At 35.1% G+C, this 25,669-nt stretch overlaps 6 protein-coding genes across 8 annotated transcripts in view; 3 read left to right on the forward strand and 3 right to left on the reverse strand.

Moving 5' to 3' along the window:
- The window catches only part of LOC104769793 (protein ACCELERATED CELL DEATH 6-like), an 8,097-nt gene extending 3,844 nt beyond the window's left edge, over window positions 1–4,253 (reverse strand). The window contains exon 1 of the mRNA XM_010494089.2: window positions 3,707–4,253. Coding sequence (XP_010492391.1) covers window positions 3,707–4,022 — 316 coding nt within the window. The 5' untranslated portion in view covers window positions 4,023–4,253. The remainder of the gene's footprint in view (window positions 1–3,706) is intronic.
- LOC104769794 (protein WVD2-like 4) lies at window positions 7,941–14,637 on the forward strand. 2 transcript variants are annotated; one of them, XM_019241705.1, is made up of 9 exons: window positions 7,941–8,462; window positions 11,947–12,778; window positions 12,878–12,923; window positions 13,017–13,109; window positions 13,198–13,317; window positions 13,489–13,587; window positions 13,888–13,947; window positions 14,035–14,129; window positions 14,303–14,637. In XM_019241705.1, the coding sequence occupies exons 2-9, from the start codon at window positions 11,958–11,960 to the stop codon at window positions 14,436–14,438; spliced, it is 1,470 nt and encodes a 489-aa protein (XP_019097250.1). In that variant the 5' UTR covers window positions 7,941–8,462; window positions 11,947–11,957; the 3' UTR covers window positions 14,439–14,637. The 2 variants fall into 2 exon arrangements, with proteins under 2 accessions (XP_019097250.1, XP_010492392.1); XM_010494090.2 differs by lacking the exon at window positions 7,941–8,462 and having other exon boundaries at window positions 11,812–12,778.
- LOC104769795 (40S ribosomal protein S19-2) lies at window positions 14,940–15,956 on the reverse strand. The gene is made up of 4 exons (XM_010494092.2): window positions 15,780–15,956; window positions 15,544–15,634; window positions 15,265–15,448; window positions 14,940–15,173 (listed from the first exon to the last, which is right to left on the reverse strand). Exons 1-4 carry the CDS (start codon window positions 15,861–15,863, stop codon window positions 15,101–15,103), a joined length of 432 nt encoding a protein of 143 aa, XP_010492394.1. The 5' UTR covers window positions 15,864–15,956; the 3' UTR covers window positions 14,940–15,100.
- Window positions 16,205–18,684, forward strand: LOC104769796 (probable mitochondrial-processing peptidase subunit beta, mitochondrial). 2 transcript variants are annotated; one of them, XM_019242174.1, is made up of 9 exons: window positions 16,205–16,879; window positions 16,961–17,125; window positions 17,220–17,357; window positions 17,450–17,601; window positions 17,697–17,805; window positions 17,912–18,010; window positions 18,169–18,234; window positions 18,331–18,442; window positions 18,550–18,684. In XM_019242174.1, the coding sequence occupies exons 1-9, from the start codon at window positions 16,205–16,207 to the stop codon at window positions 18,654–18,656; spliced, it is 1,623 nt and encodes a 540-aa protein (XP_019097719.1). In that variant the 3' UTR covers window positions 18,657–18,684. The 2 variants fall into 2 exon arrangements, with proteins under 2 accessions (XP_019097719.1, XP_010492395.1); XM_010494093.2 differs by having other exon boundaries at window positions 18,331–18,438.
- On the forward strand, window positions 19,052–21,275 carry LOC104769797 (biotin carboxyl carrier protein of acetyl-CoA carboxylase 2, chloroplastic-like). The gene is made up of 7 exons (XM_010494094.2): window positions 19,052–19,426; window positions 19,801–19,842; window positions 19,927–20,045; window positions 20,141–20,456; window positions 20,615–20,686; window positions 20,810–20,875; window positions 20,975–21,275. The coding sequence occupies exons 1-7, from the start codon at window positions 19,295–19,297 to the stop codon at window positions 20,996–20,998; spliced, it is 771 nt and encodes a 256-aa protein (XP_010492396.1). The 5' UTR covers window positions 19,052–19,294; the 3' UTR covers window positions 20,999–21,275.
- The window catches only part of LOC104769798 (nipped-B protein-like), a 10,794-nt gene continuing 7,007 nt past the window's right edge, over window positions 21,883–25,669 (reverse strand). Inside the window, exons 19-29 of the mRNA XM_010494096.2 lie at window positions 25,417–25,586; window positions 25,229–25,337; window positions 24,755–24,916; window positions 24,566–24,670; window positions 24,232–24,465; window positions 24,017–24,150; window positions 23,634–23,930; window positions 23,139–23,550; window positions 22,787–22,879; window positions 22,575–22,700; window positions 21,883–22,476 (exon numbers count right to left, since the gene is read on the reverse strand). Of these exons, the coding sequence (XP_010492398.1) occupies window positions 22,246–22,476; window positions 22,575–22,700; window positions 22,787–22,879; window positions 23,139–23,550; window positions 23,634–23,930; window positions 24,017–24,150; window positions 24,232–24,465; window positions 24,566–24,670; window positions 24,755–24,916; window positions 25,229–25,337; window positions 25,417–25,586 (2,073 nt within the window). The 3' untranslated portion in view covers window positions 21,883–22,245. The remainder of the gene's footprint in view (window positions 22,477–22,574; window positions 22,701–22,786; window positions 22,880–23,138; window positions 23,551–23,633; window positions 23,931–24,016; window positions 24,151–24,231; window positions 24,466–24,565; window positions 24,671–24,754; window positions 24,917–25,228; window positions 25,338–25,416; window positions 25,587–25,669) is intronic.

The raw sequence follows: 25,669 nt of genomic DNA on the forward strand, positions 1-25,669 counted from the left end.
TTTTTTTTTTGCATTATTTAAAATTTAATAAGTTAATAAATTGATGTCTACAACTTCAATTATTTATTTCTTATTCTTATAGTTGTTTGTTTTTAATTAGTTTTCAAACAAAATTTCATATTTGATTGATTTATATTTTTTAAAATTTTAATTTATCATTAATAAAATTTATTTTGTCATTAAAATGTTATATAAATTAATTTTTGACATAATATATATTTATTATTAATATTTATAATAATAATAAAAATAACAGCTACAGCTTTAAAAGTTGTTGGTAAACAATCAGATTTTAACAGTTAAAGTTTCTACAGTCAAAGCATCTACAGCCAAATTCTCTACAGCTAAAATTTTAAAGTCAAAGTCTTTACAGCCAAAAGTAACAGCCGTTACCAACCAGGACCATAGAGTTGGAGATTATAACGTTTAATGCCATTAGATTAAGTCTTAAAAACCTTGGATCTCGGATTAATCCGGAATATTTGTATTCGGACCGAGTATAATATGATTAAACAGATCAGCTATAAATGTGAATTTTAACAGAGTTTTTTAAAAACAAAATTTAATCAATTTTGTTTTATATATAAGGAAATCGAAATTTAATTCTACATGCCATAAAAATAGAACCGATAATTAATCAATATATTTGAAAACTTTTTAAAGTTTTCTTCCATAATAATCATAGAATTAAAATAGCAATTATATATATATGGAAACATATTTGATTTGATTTTATATTGTGAGATATTTATGGAAACAACAAAATCAATTTAATACAATTAAATAAAAACAAATAATAATTTAGTTTAGATTTTGTAATATTTCCTTAACGAAATTAAAGTAATTAATAGCACAGATGGAAAGAATTCAAAGTCGAAGTTTTATATATGTAAACAAATTTAATTTGATTATATTTTTAAAGATATAGAAAAATGTATATAGAGTCTCACGTCGGCTAAATATATTAGAATATGGTTCAACATCACTATAAAAAGAACTTATATTTTTTTTCAATTACAAAAGAGCAGGGGGCTTAATTTATCAAGCGTCTAAATTTCAAATTTAATTTAGCTTTTTATTTGAGTATATATAAAACTTTTTAAAATTTCAAAATATTAAAATATTTCTTTTACAAAGTCTCAAATATTATAGATATTGAAACTTTTGAAAGGTACACATATTATAATAATTTAAATTTTGTTGAATGTTTAAATTATTATAAATATTTAAACTACATCGAACTTTTAAAATATTATAATACTTAAACTCTATTAAAAGTAATATTAATATTTTAACTCTATAAAATTTTAAAAGATATAAAAAATTAGAGTTAAACCGGTAATATATTAAATTAAATATAGATTTGGTTTTATAAAGTTTTTAGTTCTAATCGTCCTAAAATACCAATGTATAATTGCGAGATTTTGGAAGTTGTTTAACATTGTTCCATAATAACAAACAGCTAAATTCAAAATTGTATATATTTGATTTGGTTTTATAGGTCTGGAAATAAAAATGGTTTTATTTATGTCTTATTTTAACTCCAGAACGAAAACAAAAGAAGACTGGAAAAAACAAAAGGAAAACCAAGAAATTCCAAAAAATGAAAACTAACCACCAAGTAAAAAAAAATTATACTCCTTAGAAATTTTCAAAAGTCAAAGAAATACTAATCTCTATAATCCATTGAAAATTAAAACTCAAGGAGCATACATGGATCAAACATATACTATGAAGTATGAACCGGCTAACTGACTAATAGAAGCATATATGGATTATTTATGCTTCATGGAGCATATATGGATCAAACATATACTATGAAGTATGAACCGGCTAACTGATTAAACAAAGTTAAATTTTTAAGAAGTGGTTCATTTATTTTTAAATGTAGCATAAATGGATCATTTATACTTCAAATAATTAATGGGAACTCCAGATTCATGTTGAAAAATATATATATTTTTTAATTAGACACACATAACAGAAAGAAAAAAAAAGAGATAAAAAACAAAACTACCCTTGATTTTAGAAATGTTAGATAGAGTCCCACATCAGATTATATGAAAAAAGAACTAGATATTTTATCCAATAAATAACAGTTTCATATTAGCATAAAAATTGGGTTCCAAAGATTTGTTGATCCGGTTTAACCGGCTCACCGGTTTAACCATGATTTTTCGATCTTAGCTGTTTTCCAGTTTTTGCTCTGTTTTATGTTGTATCATCAGACTATAACACCAACCAGGTCGCCGTCTGGTCCGAGTTTAAAAGCATTGCTCGAGAAAAATATATATAAGATAGGACGGGTTGGTAATACATTTGAAAATTTTCATTGCATATTTATGTCAAATATTTGGACAAAAAAATTGGTACGAAACGGAAACTGGTATTTTGAAAAATAGAAAAAGTTATCTAAAACTACTATGGTAAAATATGATAAAAGAACTTTGGGTGACGGGATGAAATCAAATAATTTGATTAGTTAACTCATCCACTTGCTAACCGAGGTTTGGACCTGCACATACTGATTTCAAAAATTATGTTTACTATCATGTTTATAATATATTACGTATGTATGGGGAGACGAATTTGACCGGCTTGAAATTTTATATCATAGTTTGGGAAGTTTTTATTTTCTTACAAGTTTTTCCTATTTGACACTTCACGGGTTTAATAAAATATTAACCTGTCAAAATCCGATTTACATTTTTGATTCAGTTCTATTGCCATATCGATCCAAATTTTTGGGTAACTAGAGAACGATTGGTTACTAGAGGACAACGAGTAATTCAAATTATAAAAAATTTGTTTAAAAAACATGACAAAAAATAAAGATAACTAGACAAGATTGTAAAATTAGATCAAAATCTTAATTTCAACTTTAAAAAATCAAATATTGCATCTCATGTTTCTCTTACTATTTTCTGTCTTGAAATAAACATATCATATTTTTTTAATATAAGTGTCATTATAAATAACAAAAATAAATCTGATAATTTTTGTTTCTAACTCAAATTAAAAACAAATCAAATAATGTTCTTAAAAAAAACGTTTACAAACACAACCCTGTACATACATAATATATTATAAACATGATAACAAATTTTGATTTTTGAAATCAACCCCACACGTACGTGCGCGTCTAGTTAATATTAATACAATATATAAAAGATATAGCAATATATATACTTATAAATATAACATGTTGTTCGATATTTTTATATTGTCTGATAAATGGTGTGTGTTAATAATTATTAAAATTAGTAATGTTTGTATCACTTATATATTAAAGTTTATGTTTATAATGATTAGGTGCTTTGTTACGTTAATATATAGATACACAAAATAATAGGTGTTTCATGACGTCATGAAAAAAGTATAGGTGTTTCATTTTTTTTTAAGATTTGTATCCCTTGTAATGTTGTAAAAAAAATTGCATACTTTAATTGTAATTTTGATTTAATTAATTAAGTGAAAATATGATGGTAAAATCTGTAAATGTTCTAATAAAATGTTGAACAATTATTTAAATGGGGAAGAGTATCCCACGGATAGGGTTACTTTTCTATGTACATAAATACTATATATCTCCGAGATTGAATTTACTAGATATATGTTATAACGCTAGTTTGGATTAACTAGTGCTAAAGATTTTGAAAAAGAGAAAAAATAACTAAGGGTTCAACAGATAAGTAAGAGTACGTACCATGTCTCCCTTTAACACGAACAAGGCTTGGATCAGCCTTAACTATTTCAAGTACTAACCAGAAATGACCGTTATCGACGGCTAGGTGTAATGGCGTAAGTCCGTCGGCGTTAAGTTTCCGAGCAAAAGACGGTTTCAAGTTGATAATTTCCATCGCAAACTCTGTTTTTCCGGCGACGGCTGCCACGTGGAGAGGAGTATTGACGAAGGGCACGTCGTCAATTTTATCGAGAACATATGGATCTTCATGGATCAGTTCGTATAGTAGCTCGATGTTTCCAGATTTAGCAGCAGCTTCTAATGACCTTTGATCCATTAGTAAAGAAAGAGACCAGAACAACAATGACAAAGATACCAATTATTTTTGGTGATTGTTTATGAAGGAGATGAATGAAGAAACTTAACTGGTTACAAATGATGACTAATTTGTGAATGAAAATATTCAAAACAAAATATACTATAATAATAATTGGTGAAACGTAGTTTGTGAATAATAACTAATTTGTGAATGAATAAAATAATTTAAACAAAACACAATATATAATGATGATTGATGAAATGTCATTGGCTATAGATGATAACTAGTTTGTGAATGAAAAAATTCAAAAATAGTTACAGTATATGATGATGATTGGTGAAACGTAATTGGTTAAGAAATGATAACTAGTTTGTGAATGAAAATATTCAAAAAAAAGTACAGTATATGATGTTGATCAATGAAACCTAATTGGCTAAGAAATGATAACTAATTTGTGAATGAAAAAAATTCAAAAAAATAAGTATAGTACATGATGATGCTTGGTGAAACATAGTACATGATGATGCTTGGTGAAACGTAATTGGCTAAGAAATGATATCTAGTTTGCGAATGAAACAAATTCAAAAGACATTTATATGATGATGATTGATAAAACGTAATGGGCTAAGAAAAAAAATTAAAAAAAAAAAATACATTGTATGATGATTATCGATGAAACGTCATTAACTACTATTCCATATGTTCGTAATAGATTGATGTTTTAGTATTTCTTTTTGTTCTTAAAAGATTGTTGTTATATATTAAAAAATTTAAATGATTTTTTTGTTTTATACTTTTTGACATGACATGCTATCTAACATTTAAAGTTTTATATTTTTTCTTTCTACCAAAAAATAACTATAAAATAATTTATGAATAAAACTTAAACTTTTTATTAATCTCTGTGAAAATATCAAAACATCAATTTAAAAAAAAACAGCGATGATAACTAGTCTGTTAATAATGTTTTATTATAAAAAATATAGTATATGATGATGATTGATGAAATCTAATTGGCTAGGAAAAAATAACTAGTTTGTGTACCTGACAGTGATCTTCCTCAGCCCCTTCTATGATAAGAAAAGTAACAGCTCAAGTGGTAGTTTACAACTTAGGGCGGTGATAACAGGATTTTCATCCAGGGTATCAATTCCCTATGCAGTTGTAGTACAAAGGGTTATCAATCTAAATGGTTGTTATGCTAGCAGATAAGATATGATCAGAACTATGCAAGTCAAGCCAAGCAATACTAGGGTTTTTTCTAATAACCTAAAATAAGCAAAAGTAAATAAAAGAACAAGAACCATACAACCTAAGTACTCGATGCAAGCATTCGGGTACATGATCAGGTGGGATGGTCGAATCAAGAAGACTAGGATGAACAGCTCGAAGGTATACACGAAGGTGGTGATCGAGTACTAGTTTGGGTAAGGGGTAGAGTTGTAGAGTAAAGCTTAAACAATCAAAATAAGAAAGTTCATAAGGATGGGGTAATCGACTCATAAGTGCTCATGACCAATTTGTGATGTCCTACATGCTTCAAGCAAATATTCCCTAAACAATGAATCCCTAAATCTTGCTAAAACACTCTTGTGATAGAAATAATCAACCTTAGTCACTCCTCTACCCAACTCTCGTTGGAGAAACATGACTAAGCAGATATTAAAATCTGATTTATTATTGTCAATAAACTCCTTACACATCTAAGCTCTTAGACTAAGTGAGTAAATCTCTAGCATTGATTGATTCAAGCATTTCAACAATATCTCTCGATGGCAAAACACCCTAGATCTAATCTCAACCTCTCGGTCTGAAAATAACATTAAGAACACCAATCTAGAAATGATTTTTTTATAAAATAAACAATCAAGCTAAGACATTCTAACCTAGCCTTGGGCGTTCGGTTTAAACGGTTTGTTCATGTCGGGTTATTCGGTTTTCCAAAAATTCAGGTTTTCTAAAATCCCACCGAATAGACCCGAAATAGAATTTGGTTCGGGTCGGTACGGAAGTCTGTTTGTTCGGGTCGGTTATAGGCTAAAATTTGTGTTCCAAAATAAACCGAATTTTTTCCTAGTTCGGTTAATTTAACCCGAATTAGACGAAAACAAAAAAAAAGTGGACTCAAATCTAATTGCAAACCCAATAACAATCCAATTTAACATATTTACAATTACAAAGCCCAAACCCATTAACAATTAGGGTTTTCAATATCCCCACAACGGTGGGAGGCTGGCTGCGGCGTCAACGGTATCTGACAAAGTCGACCTCCCCCCCATCTCCGATGGTTCCAAATGGTCTGATCTTCCCCATCTGATAACAAGAGTAGCTTACCAGTCGGATTAGGTCGTTAGACAAAGGAGTTTCTTCTTCTAGATACAATTGAGAGCAATAGACGAGTTGTGGAAGACGATTATGGACAAGAGACGTGATGATGATTAGTGATTATGTGATTGAGTTATCTCAGATTCAAAGAATTAGGCTTTCACAATTTTTGCAGAGAGAGCTAAAGAGAGGCAGCCTCACGAAGAAGCTAGAAAATGAAAGGGGATTAGGGTTAATGAAATTTTATCTCTCTATATACTTCGGTTTACGTGAACCTGATCGGTTATGCCTTGCCGAACTGAACCAAATTCTAAAATTAATTTGGCCGATCGGTTTGCTCTCTCTCACACATTCGGTGCCGATAACCGAATGTTTCGGTTTCCTCGGTTCGGGTTAACCGGGTTTTGCCGAATGCCCAGGTTATGGTAACAAGCATAAAAACACAAATGAATGAAAATTGTATTATATTGAAAATAAGGTAAAAGTGACATAGTACATAATAGAAACTGAAAATAATAGCAAAAAAAATAAAATTGAATCCTAACAAAGTGGAAAAGAAAGTGTTTGAATCACTTTCTCTCTCTCAAAAGCTGTCGCTCTTGTGTTTGAGTGTTTGTGGCGTGTCTTGCAAGGGAAGAAGAGGAGGGTTTATATATGGAAACCCTTTTAACCTAGCTGATCAGTTCTGCCCGAGGGTATGTTTGAGGCGGTGCACGAGGTTTGAGTCGGGTAACTCCTCAGGTAGGGCTTCGGGTTGTTCTTCATGCTCTTAGATCCTCTTTGATCGGGTTGAGGTTCTGACTGTTCTTCCTGCACGATCGCTCCTTCGAGTGCATGCTCGAGTTTGACCTTATTCTTCCCCATTTTGGGCTCCAAAGCACCTGTTTTCATCCAAAATGCACAAATGCAACAATGCAACACCCTAAATGAAAATTCATACATTTAAAAACCTAAAAATGCTAAGGTTAGAGTAAGGTTAGGATACATATAATGCAAAATATAGATAAAAAAGGGTGCCTAAAACATGTAAATTAGAGAGTTATCAGGCGGCAACAGAACAATATTATGCACAACTCCAATAGGCTTGCTCACTTATCATTTTCAAACTTATAAACTGTGAGTTTTGTAACAATGTTTCTACCAATTGGTTCTTTTGAGATAATCTATTTAAATTGTTGATAAAAAACATCGTAACATCAGCTTTAATAAGGTCTACGAAAGCTAGCTAATGCTTCTTTGGATTTGTTAGTTATCCCAATTTTTTTAAGTCTATTTTAACCTTGTTTTTATATTTTTTTCTCAAGATTGTTTTTGGATTGGTGTTACTCTTTATTATTAATGATACTTACATGTTTAGTAAAAAAAAAAACTAGTTTGTGAATGAAAAAAGAATAATAAATCAGATGTAGAAAATGATAAATGACCTGGCAGACTGCAATATGCGTGGACTAGTCAGTATCAACATCATTTTGATCCAACAGTTACTATTAACTTGAAAATAATTTCAGTCAAAATCGGCTATATCAACTCTCTGTCAGCGGCTACAATGATACAAAACTAATTATTGTAGCTATTATTTATTTATTTATTTATTTTTTTTGTCGTCAACTTTTTTCATTAAAGATTTAAAATTCATAAACGGGTTACATGGTGAAAGGAGCCTATTACATTTGAAGCTCAATTAACCCAATAAAACAGTACAACCAAAATAACAAAATGGGTTAAAAAGTGACACATGTGCAACATGTGTAATACGTATATGATGTGTAAAAAAACACGCGATCGACTCATCACCTCCTTTCACACTAGAGTGGAAACACCGACTAGATCTAAAATTTTCCAGCAAAAAAAATCGCCTTATCAACCACGAGGATCCATTAGTATTTCAGCTGTTGACTCCAAAATTCACCAAAGGCCTTTTGCAGCTTTATTTGAGTATGAAGAAAACAGCGAAATTTGAAACTTTAGATCTGTTAATCTTCGGAAGACGTGAGAAGATGAGATTGTCAGACTAGTAGCAAAACACGCTCTCCTAATCCGTTCTTCATCAGCCACTGAATTCCACTCACCACAATTTACAAACTCAAGGAGAAACCATCATCCAATACCGATCATACAGTCGCAGAACATGAGGTATGAGGATTTACTCTCCTCTTGATTAGAATCGAGCAATCTTATGATCCAAAACCTCTGAACCACCACTCAGCTTTGACCCTTCAACTTGAAAAAGATCCATTTGGCTATGCAAAAGAAAAAGAAAATACAAAACTTAGCCATAAGGACTAAGAAGAACACGCATCTAAGCGAGAAATATAAACCAGACTTAGCCGAAAATAAAAAACCGACGACAAAAGTTGCCAGAATATTATACAATAGCTTTCTCTCTCTAAAAAATTTTAGAGAGAGAAGAGAGAAAGCTTCGAGCGAAAAATAGCTCAGTATTATTATAGCTATTAAAGTGTAGAAATTTTGATGTGACGTAATAGAATTTGCATTATCATTATTTATTAATCCGGTTCAAGTATTGTGATTTAAGTTTTATTTATATTTTCTTTGGATTCTAGATTCTGATCCGAGTTTTATGAGAATAAATGTATTGTTTTAAAGGTTATTTGGGTTTTCTCCTATTTGATCACCTTGTTTGGTTTTAGTTTTTGTTAGTGTGTTGTACTCAGTCCGCTTATGTCTCTTGAAAGTTTCATATCCTTGTCAACTTTGTAATCTATCTTGTAAATTGTGTTCTATTAATGAAATCCGTTAAGATTAAACAAACAAAAATATTATTTCTTAGTAATCTATTGCTAACTGAACTATGATACTCATAATGAAAGGATGATTTTAGAGAGGGCGTGCACGTTTTCTTACTTCTCCATAATGCCTCAACAGTATATCAAAGACACAGCCAAAATATTCTACATTTTTTTCTATCCAAATATTCACTGATCATTTTACATCAAAAACAGTTACAAGCCAAGAAATTGTGATTATTATAGGCATTGAAAAGGAAATCTCTTCTTACTTGACAAGGCATTCGTTTCACCCTTATTACGGAAATTAGATTTTATAATTAATCAAAATTATATATCGATTTGGATTTATAAAAGAGGTTTAAAATATCAACATCTTATTTTTCCTTCAGAACTATCAAATAAAATCTTGACCACATTTAAGATCTTCCCAAAATATATTTCTCTACTTACATCTCTTCGATTCCATAGTTTTAATCCTATATATTCTCAAGTTAATATTTCTCATCTTATTTACCCACAACCATCGGTTTTGCTCGGTTTATTGTTTGTTTAACCAATTGCTAAACACTATTACATACATGTTTTATAGAATATTTGTTTATTTGACCTTCTAGTATTAAAATTATTTTCTGGTTTCCTTTTTAAAACTATGTTATTATTTTCTTCATTTTAAAATTTTTAGTTATTATATTTAATTATATTTTAATTGCGGTAAAAATTTTCTAGATCTGTCTCATTAGAATTATCATTGAAAAAACCACTACGTAACATGAATTAGGCTAATCGGCTATGACCAAGCTACTCCCTCCATTTCATTTTTTTTTTGACAATCAAGCCCCAAATATTAAGTTATCGGAGATGACTTTCTTCGAGAGAGAGCCAATTAGGTTTCGACGAGCTTACATGGGAAAAACAGAAGCCTCGTGCTCTTGCACATTTCGCAAGTTTATTGGCACGGATATTATCCTCTTGAGGAATATATCTAATACTAAAGTTAGCAAATCTATCTCTGAAATGAATAAAATTCTTTAATTCTGATGAAAAGGTCAGCCAATCTTCAATATTATATGTCATCGTTAGGAGGTCTAAACAATCTGTAGCAAAGAGAGCTTTATCTAAGTGCAAGGCCAGAAGGCACTCCATAGCCCAAACAAGAGTATCTAACTCCGCATGTAAGGGGGATAGGCTTCTATGCAAACCTTTAAGCCCCATGTGCAAGAATCTATCACCGAAAGAAGCAATCCAACCGTATCCACTCCTATCCACCTCTGCATGCCAAGATCCATCTATAAAACAAACAAGGTAATCTTGAGGGATTTGGGTCAGTATGCCCGCTTCTACTAACCCTGATGGTATGTCTCTATTGTTTGCTCTTCTCCAAACTTCTTCTTCTTGGATGGCTTTCTCTAGAGTATATTGCGGAGACTCGGATATATTTTCAAAAATATTCTTGTTTCTTGCCTTCCAAATGTACCACATAATCCAAGGGAACGTCCTCAAGTTTTGGTTAATTGCACCAAAGTCTCTGCCACGCCCATATAGAAAATCGAGGTTGCTATATAGGGAAGATGAAGGGAACACCATAGGATGGGAAGGGATTGTCGATAAAACCCATACTTGACGTGCTGGGGGGGGGGGCATTCAAATAGCATATGATTTATAGTTTCCTCCTCCGCTCCACATCTAGGGCAATCTTTAACTCTACCAATATGGCGATAAACCAGGCGTTGACATGTAGCCAAGCACCCAGTCACACATTGCCACACGAAATGCTTAAGCTTCCGTGATGTTTTTAACTTCCATGCTTGCGCCTTGAGTGTTGTAACACTTGGCTCCTGAAAAGGGGCTACTCCCTCCATTTCAATATATAAGATGTTTTGACCTCTCTCTTTTTTTTTTGTTTCAAAATATAGAATGTTTGGTAAGTTTCTATGCCAATTTTGATATATATTTAATAATCTATAATTATTATTTAAGCAGTCTTGTTTATGATTAGCTGAATCTTTTTAATTTAAATATATATGATTTTTTTTTTTTTAAAGTAAACCATCTTAATATGTGTGATTTTACATTAAACATCTTAATTATATTTTGAAATAAAGGAAGTATTACAGAACACATATATTTTTTCTTGACATATCTGCACGACGTATTCAAGAATGACACGTGGTCAGTTTTATCAAGAACTTATAGATCTTCATTGATAAGTTCATATAGTATTAGTAGATCGATGTTTCCAGATTTAGCAGCAGCTTCTAATGACCTTTGATCCATTAGTGCAGAGACCAAACAACAATGACGATTTAGGAAGATGCCAATTATTTTTGGTGGTTAAATACGAGGGAGATGATAAAAATTTTAATTGGATACGAACTGATAACTAACTAGTCTGTGAATCAAGTAGTCTAGAATTAAGTGTATTCCCCCAAAAAGAATAGAAAAAAACGTGGCAGTATGCGTTGACAAGTCAGCCCATCTCTTTGATCCAACGGTTGTGATTACACAAAAATTAATTTGCTGTTATTAGATGTGACGTGGCATTAAACGTGGATTAAAACAGCATTATATCATGAATTAGAAGATATAACGGACAAGATTAGGAAAATAAATGATTTCTTACTAATCTAAGTTTATTTATCAAAAAAAAGGCACCAAAAAGACTAGCCGTTAAGAGAGCGTCCAAAGATCGCCGCAACGGTCACATTTTGTTTTCCCCCAAATCTATCTATCTCCTTCTTCAACTCCTTCTTATTCATTTTTTACAATACACTTCTCCATAGCAAAGATAAAAAAAACCCTAATTCGTGTTGTCATAGATTCTCTTCAGATCTAAATTTCGTATTTCATATTGTTCATTTGATTTTCAGATTCTGTTTCGATGGAGTCGTCGTTGACATTGAAGAATGGGAAACCAGGGACTCCGGTGAAGGATCGGAGCAAGTTTCTTCAGTCCAAGTCTCAAGATGCATCCAGATCGTTGGAGAATTCAAACCCTAACATTTCGAGTCCGGCTAAATCGAAATCCGCGAAGAAACCATCGGCGCAGAAGAATCAGAGTCCAAACCCTAAGAACCACCTTACCCAGGCGGCGGTTTTCTCTCCTCGGAATCGGATCAGAGAGAGGAAGTTTGTTGTGGTGTCGAAGAAGTTTTCGAAGAAAGGGAAAACGGATCCAGCGGTTACTGAATCGAAGGTTGCTGAGATTGATTGTAAATGCGGGGAGAGGAAGAAAGGGAACATGAAATGTGTTTGTGTAGCGTATGAGACGCTTCGTGCTTCGCAAGAAGAGTTTTTCAAGAAAAGAATTGAATCGGAGGAGGAGGGAAAGGGAGATTTGGAGGAATGCTGTAATCTTGGAGATGGAGAAGAAGAATCCGGGGAGCCGGAGAAAATTGGGGTTTCTACGATGAAGAGGTCAAGGGCTAAGGTGGTGGAAGAAGCACGGCAAAGTGTGCCTGTTTCTGGTAAAGTAATGAATCTTGTTGAAGCGTTTGAGAAACTCACTTGCTTTAGTAACTCAAAGACAGTCAACAAGAATGAAGAGAAGCAAACAGAAGAAGATATGAAGTTGGAGGGTGAGAAAGAGCAAAAGCAGTGGAGTTCTTCGTTTTGTTCATCTGAATTGGTTTTAACTGCTAAGAATCTTGGGTTAGATCCCAATGCCTCTGTTTCTTCGTCCTGGGACAGCACCCGCGGCAGGTTAGTTCGTTGTTGACTAAAAGATTTTAATTTAAGTTCTGAATTGTTAGTTTGATGATCTTGTCTCGTTCTGAATTGTTTGATCTGGTGATGTTTCAGTGGTTTGAGTGGGAGTTCAAATGCTGGCCGGAGAAGCAGAAGAAATGTATGTGTTAATGGCATCTGATTTTGATTATTTCTCTTGCTTTATATGTTAATTAAGTTTAATAATCAGTTTGATAATTTCTGTTTATTGCAGAGCTTGGACTCAGCTACTACAATGGGAAGTAGAAGATCAAAGAAGAAGCAGGTTAAGGTCACTTCGTTGAAGCCTTTTAAGCTTAGAACTGAGGTATGAGTTTTTTTAGATGAAAAAACATTGAAAGTTTTGGGATATCATGGTAGAAATTGACTTTGGTTTATCTTTTGTTACTCTGCAGCAAAGAGGCAAAATGAAGGAGGAAGAGTTTGCAAAAAAGCTTCAAGAAATAACCATGGAGGAAGAAAAGATGAGAATCCCCATTGCTCAAGGTCTTCCATGGACAACCGATGAACCTGAGGTAAGAAATAACTTGCAGGATTTTAATGGCCAAACTATAACTGTTTGTTATGGATCTTTCCTCCCAGAGAATTCAATCTTAAGTTTGAAATGAAAGCAGACGATGTCTTATTAAGTATGAATAGGCTTGCATATGGTCAAGTTAGCATGCTAATGTTGTTTTCTGTTTCAGTGTCTAGTTAAGCCTCATTGGAAAGATCTCACAAGACCAGTCGACTTGATGCTCCACTCAGATGTCCGGGCAGTAGAACGAGCAGAATTTGATTACCAGGTAAAGCTTGCTAATGCAATGATTAAATCAACATTTTGTTGGGTTTAAAGTAGTGTTTTTTCAAGATACCTATAAAGATAGCCGCTGGAATGATTTGGCTTCAGTACAACTATACTATCAAATCATATAGGGCAAACTTGCTTTCTTATCATCCTTAAGATGGTTGTGTTGATCCACTGAAAGAAAAAAATGGTGATAGTGTCAAATTGTGTGTACTGTAGTCTTGTAGCCAAGCCTATCTTGTCTATAATATGTCTAAAACATGTCTCCATGTTAAAGTGTGACTTTTTGTTGTTCTAGGTTGCCGAGAAGATGAGCGTCATTGAGCAATACAAAGCGGAAAGAGAAAGACAACAGAAGGTAAAGCTTTATATGAGATATTGTGGCCATATCCATTAATAGTGTCTTGCTCTAATTGAATCTGATAAATCCAACATTTTTTTTCAGCTGGCGGAGGAAGAAGAGATAAGAAGGCTGAGGAAAGAATTGGTCCCAAAAGCACAACCAATGCCATACTTTGATCGACCATTCATTCCAAGAAGGTAAAAAACCTGGTAGATTTAAACTGTCCTCCTGAAATCTCCTTTCTTATATAGACAGTGGTAGGTCGAGATAGTTTATAAGTGGTAATCCGGTTAGTACCTTCTTAAAACAATGAACTTATTTGCAAAAGCTGATACAATTGCTTCTTGTTGTTTTCTTCTATCAATAAAAGGTCGAGCAAACATCCAACTGCACCACGAGATCCCAAGTTTCACATACCACAACACAAGAAGATCAGATGCTGCAGTTCGTCTTCTTGGAGTGAAACTGGCTCCTGCATGAGCGATTTCCAATATCAGTTTCTCTAAAAAGCCTCTTTTGGATCCAATAAATATATTATCCCTGTCCATATTGTCATTTTTAAAACTACATTACCTTCTGTAAGAGAGATCCAATCAAGCAACCAATTAGTTGCAGTTTCACAGATTTGACTATCATTCTTGTTCCACCTTTGTAATAATCTGGTCTACACCTAAAAAATGAGAAAGTTTTCATTTTGTTTGCAAAATCCTGTTGCTCTTGTTGAGAAAGATTTGATACTAGTTTGAATTTGAAGTTAACTGAGAGACATCAGATGATACATAGAATACTAACTATTTTCATTCTTTCCACTTTTGTAATAAATCTGAGTTTGCTATTTGTTTGCAGATTCCGGTGTACTTTCGTTTAGTTCTGGTCAAGAAAGTCTTCCAGTTTAAATTTGGATAAAACTGACATATCGCAAGAGTGAGTTTCATGGAGGAGAGAGTAAACTATTTCTTGATATTTCTATGAAGAAGAGTAAGTAAACTTGGGGTACAAAATCACTGTAAGAACAAAACTTCAACAGCTTGAAATATCAAATTAGTTCGTCAAGATGAACATAACAGAAGAGAGGAGTAAAGATCTAAAATCACAAAACCCAAAAATCTCAGTAACATTCTTGAGGCTCTCCCAAAGCAAAGGCACAAGGAGAAAAACATTCAGCTCTTCATGATTCAGCTGCAATACGCCCAGCAACCTGATCCAAATCCCGTTGACCACTTGAAGTAATTCTTCTTCCTCTGAGACAAAGAATGAAAGAAGAAGTGAGTTAAGCAGGCATTTCACAAGATCTTGCTTCCAAAAGTGCATTTGCAAAGATTATATTTTTACCCTTTAGTGTCGAGCTCGACAATGCTCATAGTGTCCAACTGTTGGAGAATATGACGAGCAATACCGCCACTGCTCTTACAGAAATGAGGTGGTCGACTTCCATTTCTTTTGCTACCACCATAGATTCTTCGGAAAGCACCAACACCAAGACCTCCTCTCAAGTAAACCTTTCTAGCCATAGAAGCTGCACCAAACAAAGAGATCAACAACATTTTACAATGAGTTTCTATAAAGCAACATAAACACAGTGAAGACAGACAAAGACAAGCTTTTTTTTACCAGCTCTAATGTAGTACCAATCAGGGTCGTATGGAGCAAGCTCCTTTAATCGACCAGTCTTCACAATGTCTGTCCATAGAGGTAGCTCGATCTTAATCAGACAAAAGGAAACATTTTGTTATTCCATTGACTTTATATGATCATTTTTTCCCTCCAAAACTCATTATCAGATCCTTCTGATTCTAAACTGAAGCAAAATCACAACTTGAAAGAGAAGCAATGAAGCCACCACTAACCTTTCCAGATCGCTTGAGGTGAGAAGCGTAAGCTTTCACGAAATCGTGAGGAGAAACATCTTTTACGGTTTTACCAGTCGCCATTGCCACGAGAAATGAACAAACTCAACTGAATCACTCCGTAAAGCCAAAAGCTTTCAATCTTCAGTCAGAAAGTGTATATATATCTGAGCAAGCAATCAATTTTTCCAATTAGGGTTTTTACGGTCCGGGTCTCATTCTAATAAAATCACATTTAACCCGACCCGTATTAAAGCTTTAAAATTAGGACCCATTAAGGGCCCAATACATCGGTTTTATTCTAGAAGGTACAGTACGGCACCGTTTCAATGGATGCTTCTTACTTGCTGAGTCGTCAAAAGTTCATATCCCTACTAGACTAGAGAGAGAGAGAGAGAGCCCGAGCTAGGGAAGCTAACACAGCCATGGCGATTAAGCAGTTACTGACCTTGGCTCGAAGGTCACAGATAAGTTTATGTCTCAATCAAGCTATACGGTTGGCTTCATCAGCCGTCTCTACTGTATCTCCGTTCACAACAACTCCGGTAACTTCTTCTTCCTTTCCTCTACCGCAAGTTATGCCTTACGACAACGCGGCGGAAGCTGTGAAATCGAAGCTAAAGAAGCTAGAGAATCCTGATTTAAGATTCCTCAGATACGCTTCACCGCACCCGATACTTGCCTCGCACGACGATCATATCTTGTCTTCCCCTGAGACTCGTGTCACCACTTTAGCCAATGGTCTCCGTGTCGCCACTGAGTCTGACCTCTCAGCTAAAACCGCCACCATCGGGGTCTGGATTGACGCGGGGTCACGTTTTGAGACGGATTCTACAAACGGTACGGCTCATTTTCTTGAGCATATGCTTTTCAAAGGCACGGAGAGACGCAGCAGGAGGGAATTGGAGGAAGAGATCGAGAACATTGGAGGTCAGTTAAACGCGTATACATTGAGGGAACATATCACGTTGTTGGCTAAGGTGTTGGATTCGAATGTGAACCAGGCGTTGGATATATTAGCTGATATGTTTCAGAATTCTGAGTTCAACGAAGCAAGGATCAACCAGGAGCGAGGTGTGATTTTGAGGGAAATGCAGGAGGTAATTGATTGCTTGAGTCTTACGTTAGGTCGATATGATCAGAGAAAACTAATTCCTACCACTTGCATTTGTTTTCATTAGGTTGAGGGACAAACGCAGGAAGTTGTGTTTGACCATTTGCATGCAGCTGCCTTCCAACACACAAATCTAGGAAGAACTGTCTTGGGACCTGTTGATAATATCAAATCGATCACTAGGGATGATCTTCAGAACTTTATAAAGACTCACTTCACAGCTCCCAGAACTGTAATGTTTGGAAATCATACAGTTTTATCTTTTGCTATCAGCTGTAGGCTTTTCTTTTTTACATATTGATTCATCAAAAAATATGTGTGTTTAGGTGATTGCTGCTGCAGGAGCTGTCACACACGAGGAGATTGTTGAGCAAGTGAAGAAATTATTTACGAATTTGTCCTCTGATTCAACATCCACTTCTCAATTGGTTGCCAAGGAACCTGCCAATTTTACAGGCTCTGAGGTATACATAGAAACCAATATTATTGATTTATTTTTGTGTTTTGTTCACATTTCATTTCTCTTGATTTGTTTCTTTTTAAAATTATTGTCAAGGTCCGTATGATTGATGATGACCTACCCTTGGCACAATTTGCCATTGCCTTTGAGGGAGCATCTTGGACAGATCCGGATTCTGTTGCACTTATGGTTATGCAAACTATGCTGGGATCATGGAACAAAAGTGTTGGTGGGGGCAAACACATGGGGTGAGAATTTTCTTATGATTAGTTTAGCTTTGCCGTTAATTTCAATCAATGGTTTTAGTGGAATTGATGTCATTCAATATTATGTATCTGAGCAGCTCTGAGCTGGCCCAGAAGGTTGCAACTAATGAAATAGCTGAAAGCATAATGACTTTCAACAACAACTATAAGGATACTGGTCTTTTTGGCATTTATGCTGTTGCTAAGGTGAAATTAGAATTCCATATCTATCTTAGCATAGTAGCATATCTTACTTAATTGAACATTTGTGGGAATACATGTCTTTTACCTTTTTTTGGGTACTATTTCTCAGCCTGATTGCTTGGATGATCTAGCACATGCCATTATGTACGCAGTAACCAAGCTAGCTTATAGGGTCTCAGAAGATGATGTGACACGGGCACGGAATCAGGTAAAAGTTCCAACCATCTTGCCTAGCATTCTCTTACTAATGGCCCATAGTGATTGTTGACGCTTCTCTCTTTCATCATTTTGTTGGAAACTCATAAAGGGTGCATATGGAAGATCAATAGCAAGTACTGATTGTTAGTTTTCTTCCTCCTATTGCAGCTGAAGTCTTCATTGTTGCTTAACTTAAATGGAACTACCCCAGTTGCTGAAGATATAGGTCGTCAGGTATGACATCCATCTTGTTTGACATCTATCTTGTAGGTTCTCAGTTTCAAATTTGATCAGGTATGCCTCACCAGGTAACTAATTGTGCTTTTACAGCTGTTAACATATGGTCGTAGAATCCCAACTGCCGAGTTATTTGCAAGGATTGACGCTGTTGATGCCAACACCGTGGGACATGTTGCCAATAAATACATTTATGACAAGGTTAGTTATCTGCTTCTTTTTGAAAAGTTTTGGATTAGCTTTAGGGTAAAAAAAAAAAAAAGACAGTGAAACCAGGAGACTGATAAATCACATTGGAATTTTTTTTTGTAGGACATGGCTATCTCAGCCATTGGTCCAATCCAAGAATTACCAGACTACAACTGGTTCAGACGCAGAACCTACTGGAACCGCTACTGAGCCTTCCTAACTTCCCCTGATTCTTTCACACACCTTTTTATACTCTTTATTTATCTCTGAAACATAAATTCAAAGATAAATTAGATTAGATTAGCAAGTAATGATAGATTAAATTTCATTTATAATTTCCCCAACCGGGTGATAAAATAAGCTTAGTGAAGATGAGAGATGAGAGATGTTACCCAAAAGGCCAAAAGCTGAGTAAACTCTGTTGACCAAAGATTGATTTAAAGACAGTTAATTTTGTGAAATGAATGCAGATTTGATGGAAACAACCTCTCAAAAGTTGCGGAGAGTTTCTCATGCCATTGTAACACATCAATAAGGGTACAGCTGAACACATATTTTATAAAACATATCTATATAAAGAAAAATTACAATGACAGATGGAACTGAAAAGAAGATACAATGAGCGGGGTGTCGAACAAAACAACAACACTTAGACAGGTTTGGTAAAGTAGTTAATTGAATTAGTTGGTTTTCTTCGTAAGCATCGAAATCAGATTCCTTTACCCAAAAAAAAAAAAGTTGAAATCGACAGTGTAAGTAAGACTAAGAAACATATCTCTCTTCTTCTTCTTCTTCTCTCTCTCTCTCTCATATCTTTCCTCTCTGCTTCCTCGGTTTCATCGTCTACTGCATTTCATCTGTCTCAACAATGGCGTTATTGTCAGTACCTTGCGCCAAGATCTGTGCCCCAAACCGGCAGGTTGGTCCTCTTCCTGGAATCTCTACCCGACGATGGCAGCCGCAACACAGTGGCATCTCATTTCCCTCCGGTGTATCTCAGGTTTCTTCTGCTCCCTCTTCTCCCTATCTCTCTCTCTCGCATATAGTGATCCTGTTTAAAGAAAAAAAGTGTGAGCCTTTACGAGAAGATTTAGCTTATTTATGTGAAGTTTTCGATTGGGTAATTGTGATCTGTTTAGTGTATATATAAAGTTTCCATTAATACTGAAGTTGGTGTGCCCTCGTGTTTAACAATTGAAGTTACTTTTCCTGCACAGTGTTTCTGTCTTCTGCCTTTAAATTATAATAAATCACTTGCAGATTCATAAGTTGATACATTTGTGCGTTTATGGGAATATACACTTTACGATGATGATAAAGTTATTGTCTTTTTGAATTTAGAATTCATTGATTCATAATCAAAATCTTTTACAGACTCATTCTACAATCTGGAGGCTGAGTGCAACAACCAACGAGGTAAAGCCTTGTTTTTTTACCATCAAGGTTCCATACAATTAATAGTACGATGTGATTTTCTTACTCATTTTCGACTTTACCAAGGTTGTTTCGCACTCTAGCCCTGTGACTAATGGTGGGATTTTGAACGGAAAAGCCAAAACCAATGTTCCTGAATCCGCCGAGCTCTCTGAATTTATGGCTAAAGTCTCAGGTCTTCTTAAGTGAGTCCAAATTCGAGGAATCCATACCACCATCCTTTAGTTTAGTTTCTTCATTTTAAGGTCACGCACTAAACATCAATTTTGATCTTATTAAGGCTTGTGGATTCAAGAGACATAGTGGAACTCGAACTGAAGCAGCTCGACTGTGAGATCGTTATTCGAAAGAAGGAAGCTTTACAGCAAGCTGCACCTTCAGCTCCAGTTTACCACTCAATGCCTCCTCTAATGGCAGACCTTCCAATGCCTCCACCTCAGTCAGTGGCTTCTCCTCCTCCTACTCCTACCCCCGCCTCAACCTCTGCACCAGCAAAACCAACAACCGCCCCGTCCCCGTCTCAACCTCCACTCAAGAGCCCTATGGCTGGTACTTTCTACAGATCTCCTGGACCCGGTGAACCCCCTTTTGTTAAGGTACAAGAGGATGCATATTAACTAAACAAATCTTTGGTTCTTGGATGAAGTCGAATCTAAGTTTTGATAGTTCTCTATCGAGAAATCAATCATCGAGTGAAAAGACATTAATTACATTTGAATTTGATGTGGGTTTATTTTGTGTTTGCATTTTGCAGGTTGGAGATAAGGTGCAGAAGGGTCAAGTTGTTTGCATTATCGAAGCTATGAAACTGATGAACGAGATTGAGGTTTCATATTCTTTATAACATTACAATCGAAATTTGCGAGTTTGATGATTATATATGTTTGTGTGATCAAGTATTTGTGAGTTTTCAGAGTCTTAAACCTGTGAAATTGTGTCTTGGTAATAGGCTGAGAAGTCAGGAACCATCACTGAGTTACTGGCTGAAGATGGAAAACCAGTCAGCGTTGACACGGTACTGTTCTCTCTCCCTCTCTCCATTCTCTGGTGTTCTTATTTGAATCGGTTTTCAGATCCTCTAACTAATGGTGACTTCTATAATTAAACTATGCAGCCTCTGTTTGTAATCATATCTTGAAACGGAAGAAGCATCCTTTTAGCAGCTGGTTCAAAACATCTTCAAAGTCTCGAATCCCCTATACCGACCGTGCTGAAAAATCATCTCAGGTTAGGTTGGTTTGGTTTCAGTTTTCTACTCTTCCTTGCGAGCTTCAGTAGAGATTTTGGGATTTCGCATAACGTATTATGCATGTCTTTTAGAATAATAAATTTCACAAAGTAATCATTTACTCTGTTGTCATGGTGTATGTATCAAATATGTATGTTCAGATCAAGAATCGTGTTTTTTTTTTTCACTCATGAGTCATGAAATGTGTTGTTCGGATAATTTATAACAAACAGTATTAGTAAAGCTTTACTACTACTAAAAGAACAATATAGGCCGCTTTAACGTATTCAACTGGCCCATTGCAAGCCCGATTAATATGGGCTATTCCAAGTTAAGTTTGATTAGAAGCCCCGCGAGTGTTAACCCATATATGAGTGATCTAAAATCCACGCGCATCATAAACGCGTAGAGCGCGTGTTATCATATTGTCCGGGTTATATATAAACCACAGTTTTTAGCAGTTTTCGCCTATATCCGGAAACTGATATGACCAGAGCGCGTGAAGCGGTCGCACTATATATTTATTTCATCATATGTCGAGTGTCGACAATCTTGCACTGTTATAATTTGGAACTGTTCTGATATTTTGAATGAAATAAGACATTTGAAATTGGAAGTAATTTATATATATAAATTATATAAGAATGCAGTTTGAACATTATATATTACTATATTAAAGATCATGGATACTTTATCTTGTTATGCCAATATTATGATTATTACACTTCAAAATTTAAACATTTCAAATTTATAAAAATAGATCTAATGCTCAAACTATATAAACAAAAAACATAGGGCAAAGAAACTGCGTATACAATGATATTCATTTCCTAAACAATTCGATCAAGCGAAGGAAAAAAAAGAAAAGCAAACTGATAAACAAATATAATAACAAAATAGGTCAATATCATCTATCTATAGATCAAATTGACCAATACCCCCCTCCATCCCCAATTCCGGACTTCTACTTTGATTTTTTTTTTTCCCTTTCCAAAAAAAGATTTTAACGTTCTAATTCCGTTCGTATCTTCCTAATTTAGTAAGAAAGCTTACTGTACATTGGTTAAGAGCCTAACAACAGCGTTCTTGATATCTTTGTAGTGCTGCTTTATGTACAGTAATCTAATAACAGAAGCAAGTGTTGTGGGGATCTCACTTTATCTTCTGTTGCTACTTCTGGTGCTGTAACTCAGTCTCCGAGAAGCTCCTCTTCCACCTCCTCCATGCCATCCTCTGTCATCTTCGTCGTCATCTTCATCATCTTCATTGTAGGCCACTGCTTTTTTAGCAGATCTTGAAGTTTTTCTTGGCGTTGGACGTTTTCTCTTGAAGCTTGCTGAATAGATGGTGAAGTCAACTGTATCTTCTCTCATTGCGTTCTTAAACTCCTGCACGAAAGAAAAATGAATACAATAATGATTTATGTGCCCCAGGGATTTAGATTTTACAAGTTAAGAAAAAAAAAAAAAGGCTTTGGGGTTTTGACCTGATATCTCTGAACTAAGTCTGGATATGTTGAAGGTAAGTCGGTGCGAGTTTCGCTGAGATCAAAGGCAATGTTTTGTTTGGACAGAGAATCTCCTGGCTTCAATGGTTCCGTTGGAGAATATGCCTGAGATATTGTTTTTTTCCAACAAAAATCACGTTCCGTGAACAAAGTTAAAGAAAAAGAATAACAAGCGAAAGAGCAAACCGTACTTGGCACCGGTCATCAATTAAGCTGTACGTGACTTTTAAGTATCTCTTGAGCTTCAAAAGAAGTTGTATAGCTATAGCTGCTAAGCAATCAACCTGAAATATATAAAAACAATGATGATATCAAGAATTCTCAACTTTGATAAACCATATGTAAAGCTGAACGACTGAACTGATCTGAAGTGAAGCATTGTTTTAAGAAAATTGAGTAAAACAAAATGTACCAACCTCATCTATGCAAGATTCGTTTTACATTAGTTATCTTCCAAGACCGAAAAAGTGAAAATTTTATACAATAAAAGAAACCCAATTTTAACACCCCAAGTATCGCATGAGAAAAAGGTATGAAGACTACCTGAATTTTCTGCAGATCATCGGTAGATAATTCAGGAGGATCAGATGAGGTCGTATTGTGCACATCTGCGTTCCCATTAGGGACTTGATATGAAGTGAACTGATCCCTTGGATTTTGGTATGCTGCTCCATTGAGGTCAATTGGAGTTGGATGGCCATAGGAATTCCAATGCATCGGTTCATCTTGGATTCTAGTGTTTAGATCCATCATGTGCATATGTCCGGGAAGCGAATGTTGTTGGTATGTTCCATTTCCGTGCTGAGTCTTTGTGGAATCTTTATGTAACAAAGCCTTCAAATTTGACTCGACTGCACCAGCCCGAATTTGCATTACTCGGTTTATGGAATATACAAGATAGAGCGGCTCATCAGGTGATGTGAATGGAAGCAAAGCAAGGGTTTCAGTGCAATACCTGTAAAGAGAAACAGTAAAGTTAGTTTTTATTTTACCACAAAGGGACTGTAAAGGTGTTTATTTGTAGCAGCAATTACTCACTTCAGAAATGATATTACTGATTCACTCCAGGTTGGATTATCAAACTTGCGAACAATCGAAGTCATAAATTTGTTTCGAGAAATCCGGTTTCCACGGATAAGCTTGTAGATCCTAGAGACGCCAAGTCTAGCTTGTGTGAGAGTACCATTAGTATGATCATTTTTTCCCGACATGTTTGTCGAACTCTTTTGCTGAAGACTTTGATTTGGTTCTGAAGTGACCTGGCTGATGGATTGCATGAAGATGAAAGACAGTTGGAGTCCGTCACCGAGACGGCTCTCAAAAAAAGCCGGATACCTGATGACAATGTCGAGGTGTGTTAGTGCGCTGATACTTGATGAGCAATTAATGTAAAAATTTGTGAAATACAATCAGAGGATTACTTCTCATGCATATTCATTAGTAAATGATGGGCCAGCTTTTGGTTGGCCTCTTGAGGATCTGTCTCGAGGGCAATCAAATAAGGAACACACGTAATAGGATGAACTAGACCTTGACGTAGTACAACTTCCACTATCTGCGAAACAGAATTCCTCTCAATGGTTCATACAACAGCAAAGAGAAAGAAGCAAAAATTATTAATGGAAAAAAGGTAAACCTTGAGAGCAGTCTGGCGAATTTGATCATCAAAGTCCAAGCATCTACCCAATATCTTATCCCAATACAACTGCACAATGCCTCCGCAAATGTTGGTGTCCCCTGCACCAGCGGCCACAGGTACTGCATCGCCACCTTGCTCAATCGGGTTAACTGTGTTATCACTGGCTTTCTCGGATCCCAATTGTTTTTCCGCATCAATAAGGTATTCATACATATTTTGTAATGCTTGCATCTGAATAATGAGCATTAAAAAAGTATGTAACCATATGTAAGCGTATAACAAAAATGTAAACCATATAAATCGGAAAAGCATATAGAATGGGTGATATTACCTTCAGACGCCCGTTTGCCTGATCTGATAATGTACTCTCGATTATTTTTCCAATGTCTTCTTCCAACATGTACTCAGGTCGTGCAATTAGGATGAATCCTAAAGCCTACAAAACGTTTGGGGGTCACCGTTATTCTAGCATAACGCAATATCAATAATGAGTAACAGACTAGAACTTGATGCACCATACCTGCAACGACCTGACTTTCAAAGCAAGATCTTCTGTTTGGAGGTGTCGTTTAAATAAATTAAGACAGCCAGAGAGATTGAAAATCTTGCCACCCGAGGTGCTAATAAGAGTGTTTCCATGGCGGATAAGTAAGCCAAGACAAAAGAGGGACCGCCCAGCAATCTGAAATAAACAACATATATTCACCATTAAGCTTCTTTTTTTTGTTTTTATATGAAATCACCATTAAGCTTCAATTTAACCTGTTGGCGGGTTCATGTTATATAGAATATGAGTTATTTCCACTCAGACAACACTAACGAGAATAGGAACAAAGCCACGATAGCAACCAAATTTACACTCACAAATGCAAGCCATACGGACCCAGACATACTCTGCTTGTAAAACGAAGTGCATGAAACAAGCCTCAAAGACCTTAACTCTGGTTAAACATGAAAGAATCCTGACACATGATCTTTTCAAAATAAAACCCACCTGTGTGTTATCGGAACCTTGGGCCTCCAGCCGCTTAAAAAAGAACTGAAGAAGATGCTCAACTATGCTAACACCTTTTCCCGCCAATTTACTCACAGAACAGAGACACCTGAAAAGAAATGAACTTATGGGAAAGCGAAAATGATGTATAGAGCCAGAAGTGATAGTAGTTGAAAAATAGAGGGTACCTAACACATGCATGAACAACAGTTAGAAACGAATGTCGAACAATCATATGCTTTAGATCTTGTTCTAGATCTTCTGTGACACTTAAAGGCAGCTTGCGGATCAAGGGTAGGACAGAATCGATAATGAAAAGAATACTCTCTAGTAATTGTGCTCCAGTTCGACTATCACCCTGCAACAAATACAAGACGAAAGGCAAGTTAGCAACACTTTTCGTTGGAGATGCTACTGTGCACACGATTCAAAGTTTATTGC

This window comes from Camelina sativa, chromosome 20, assembly GCF_000633955.1.
Source record: "Camelina sativa cultivar DH55 chromosome 20, Cs, whole genome shotgun sequence".
In the NCBI taxonomy this organism is placed as follows: Eukaryota; Viridiplantae; Streptophyta; class Magnoliopsida; order Brassicales; family Brassicaceae; genus Camelina; species Camelina sativa.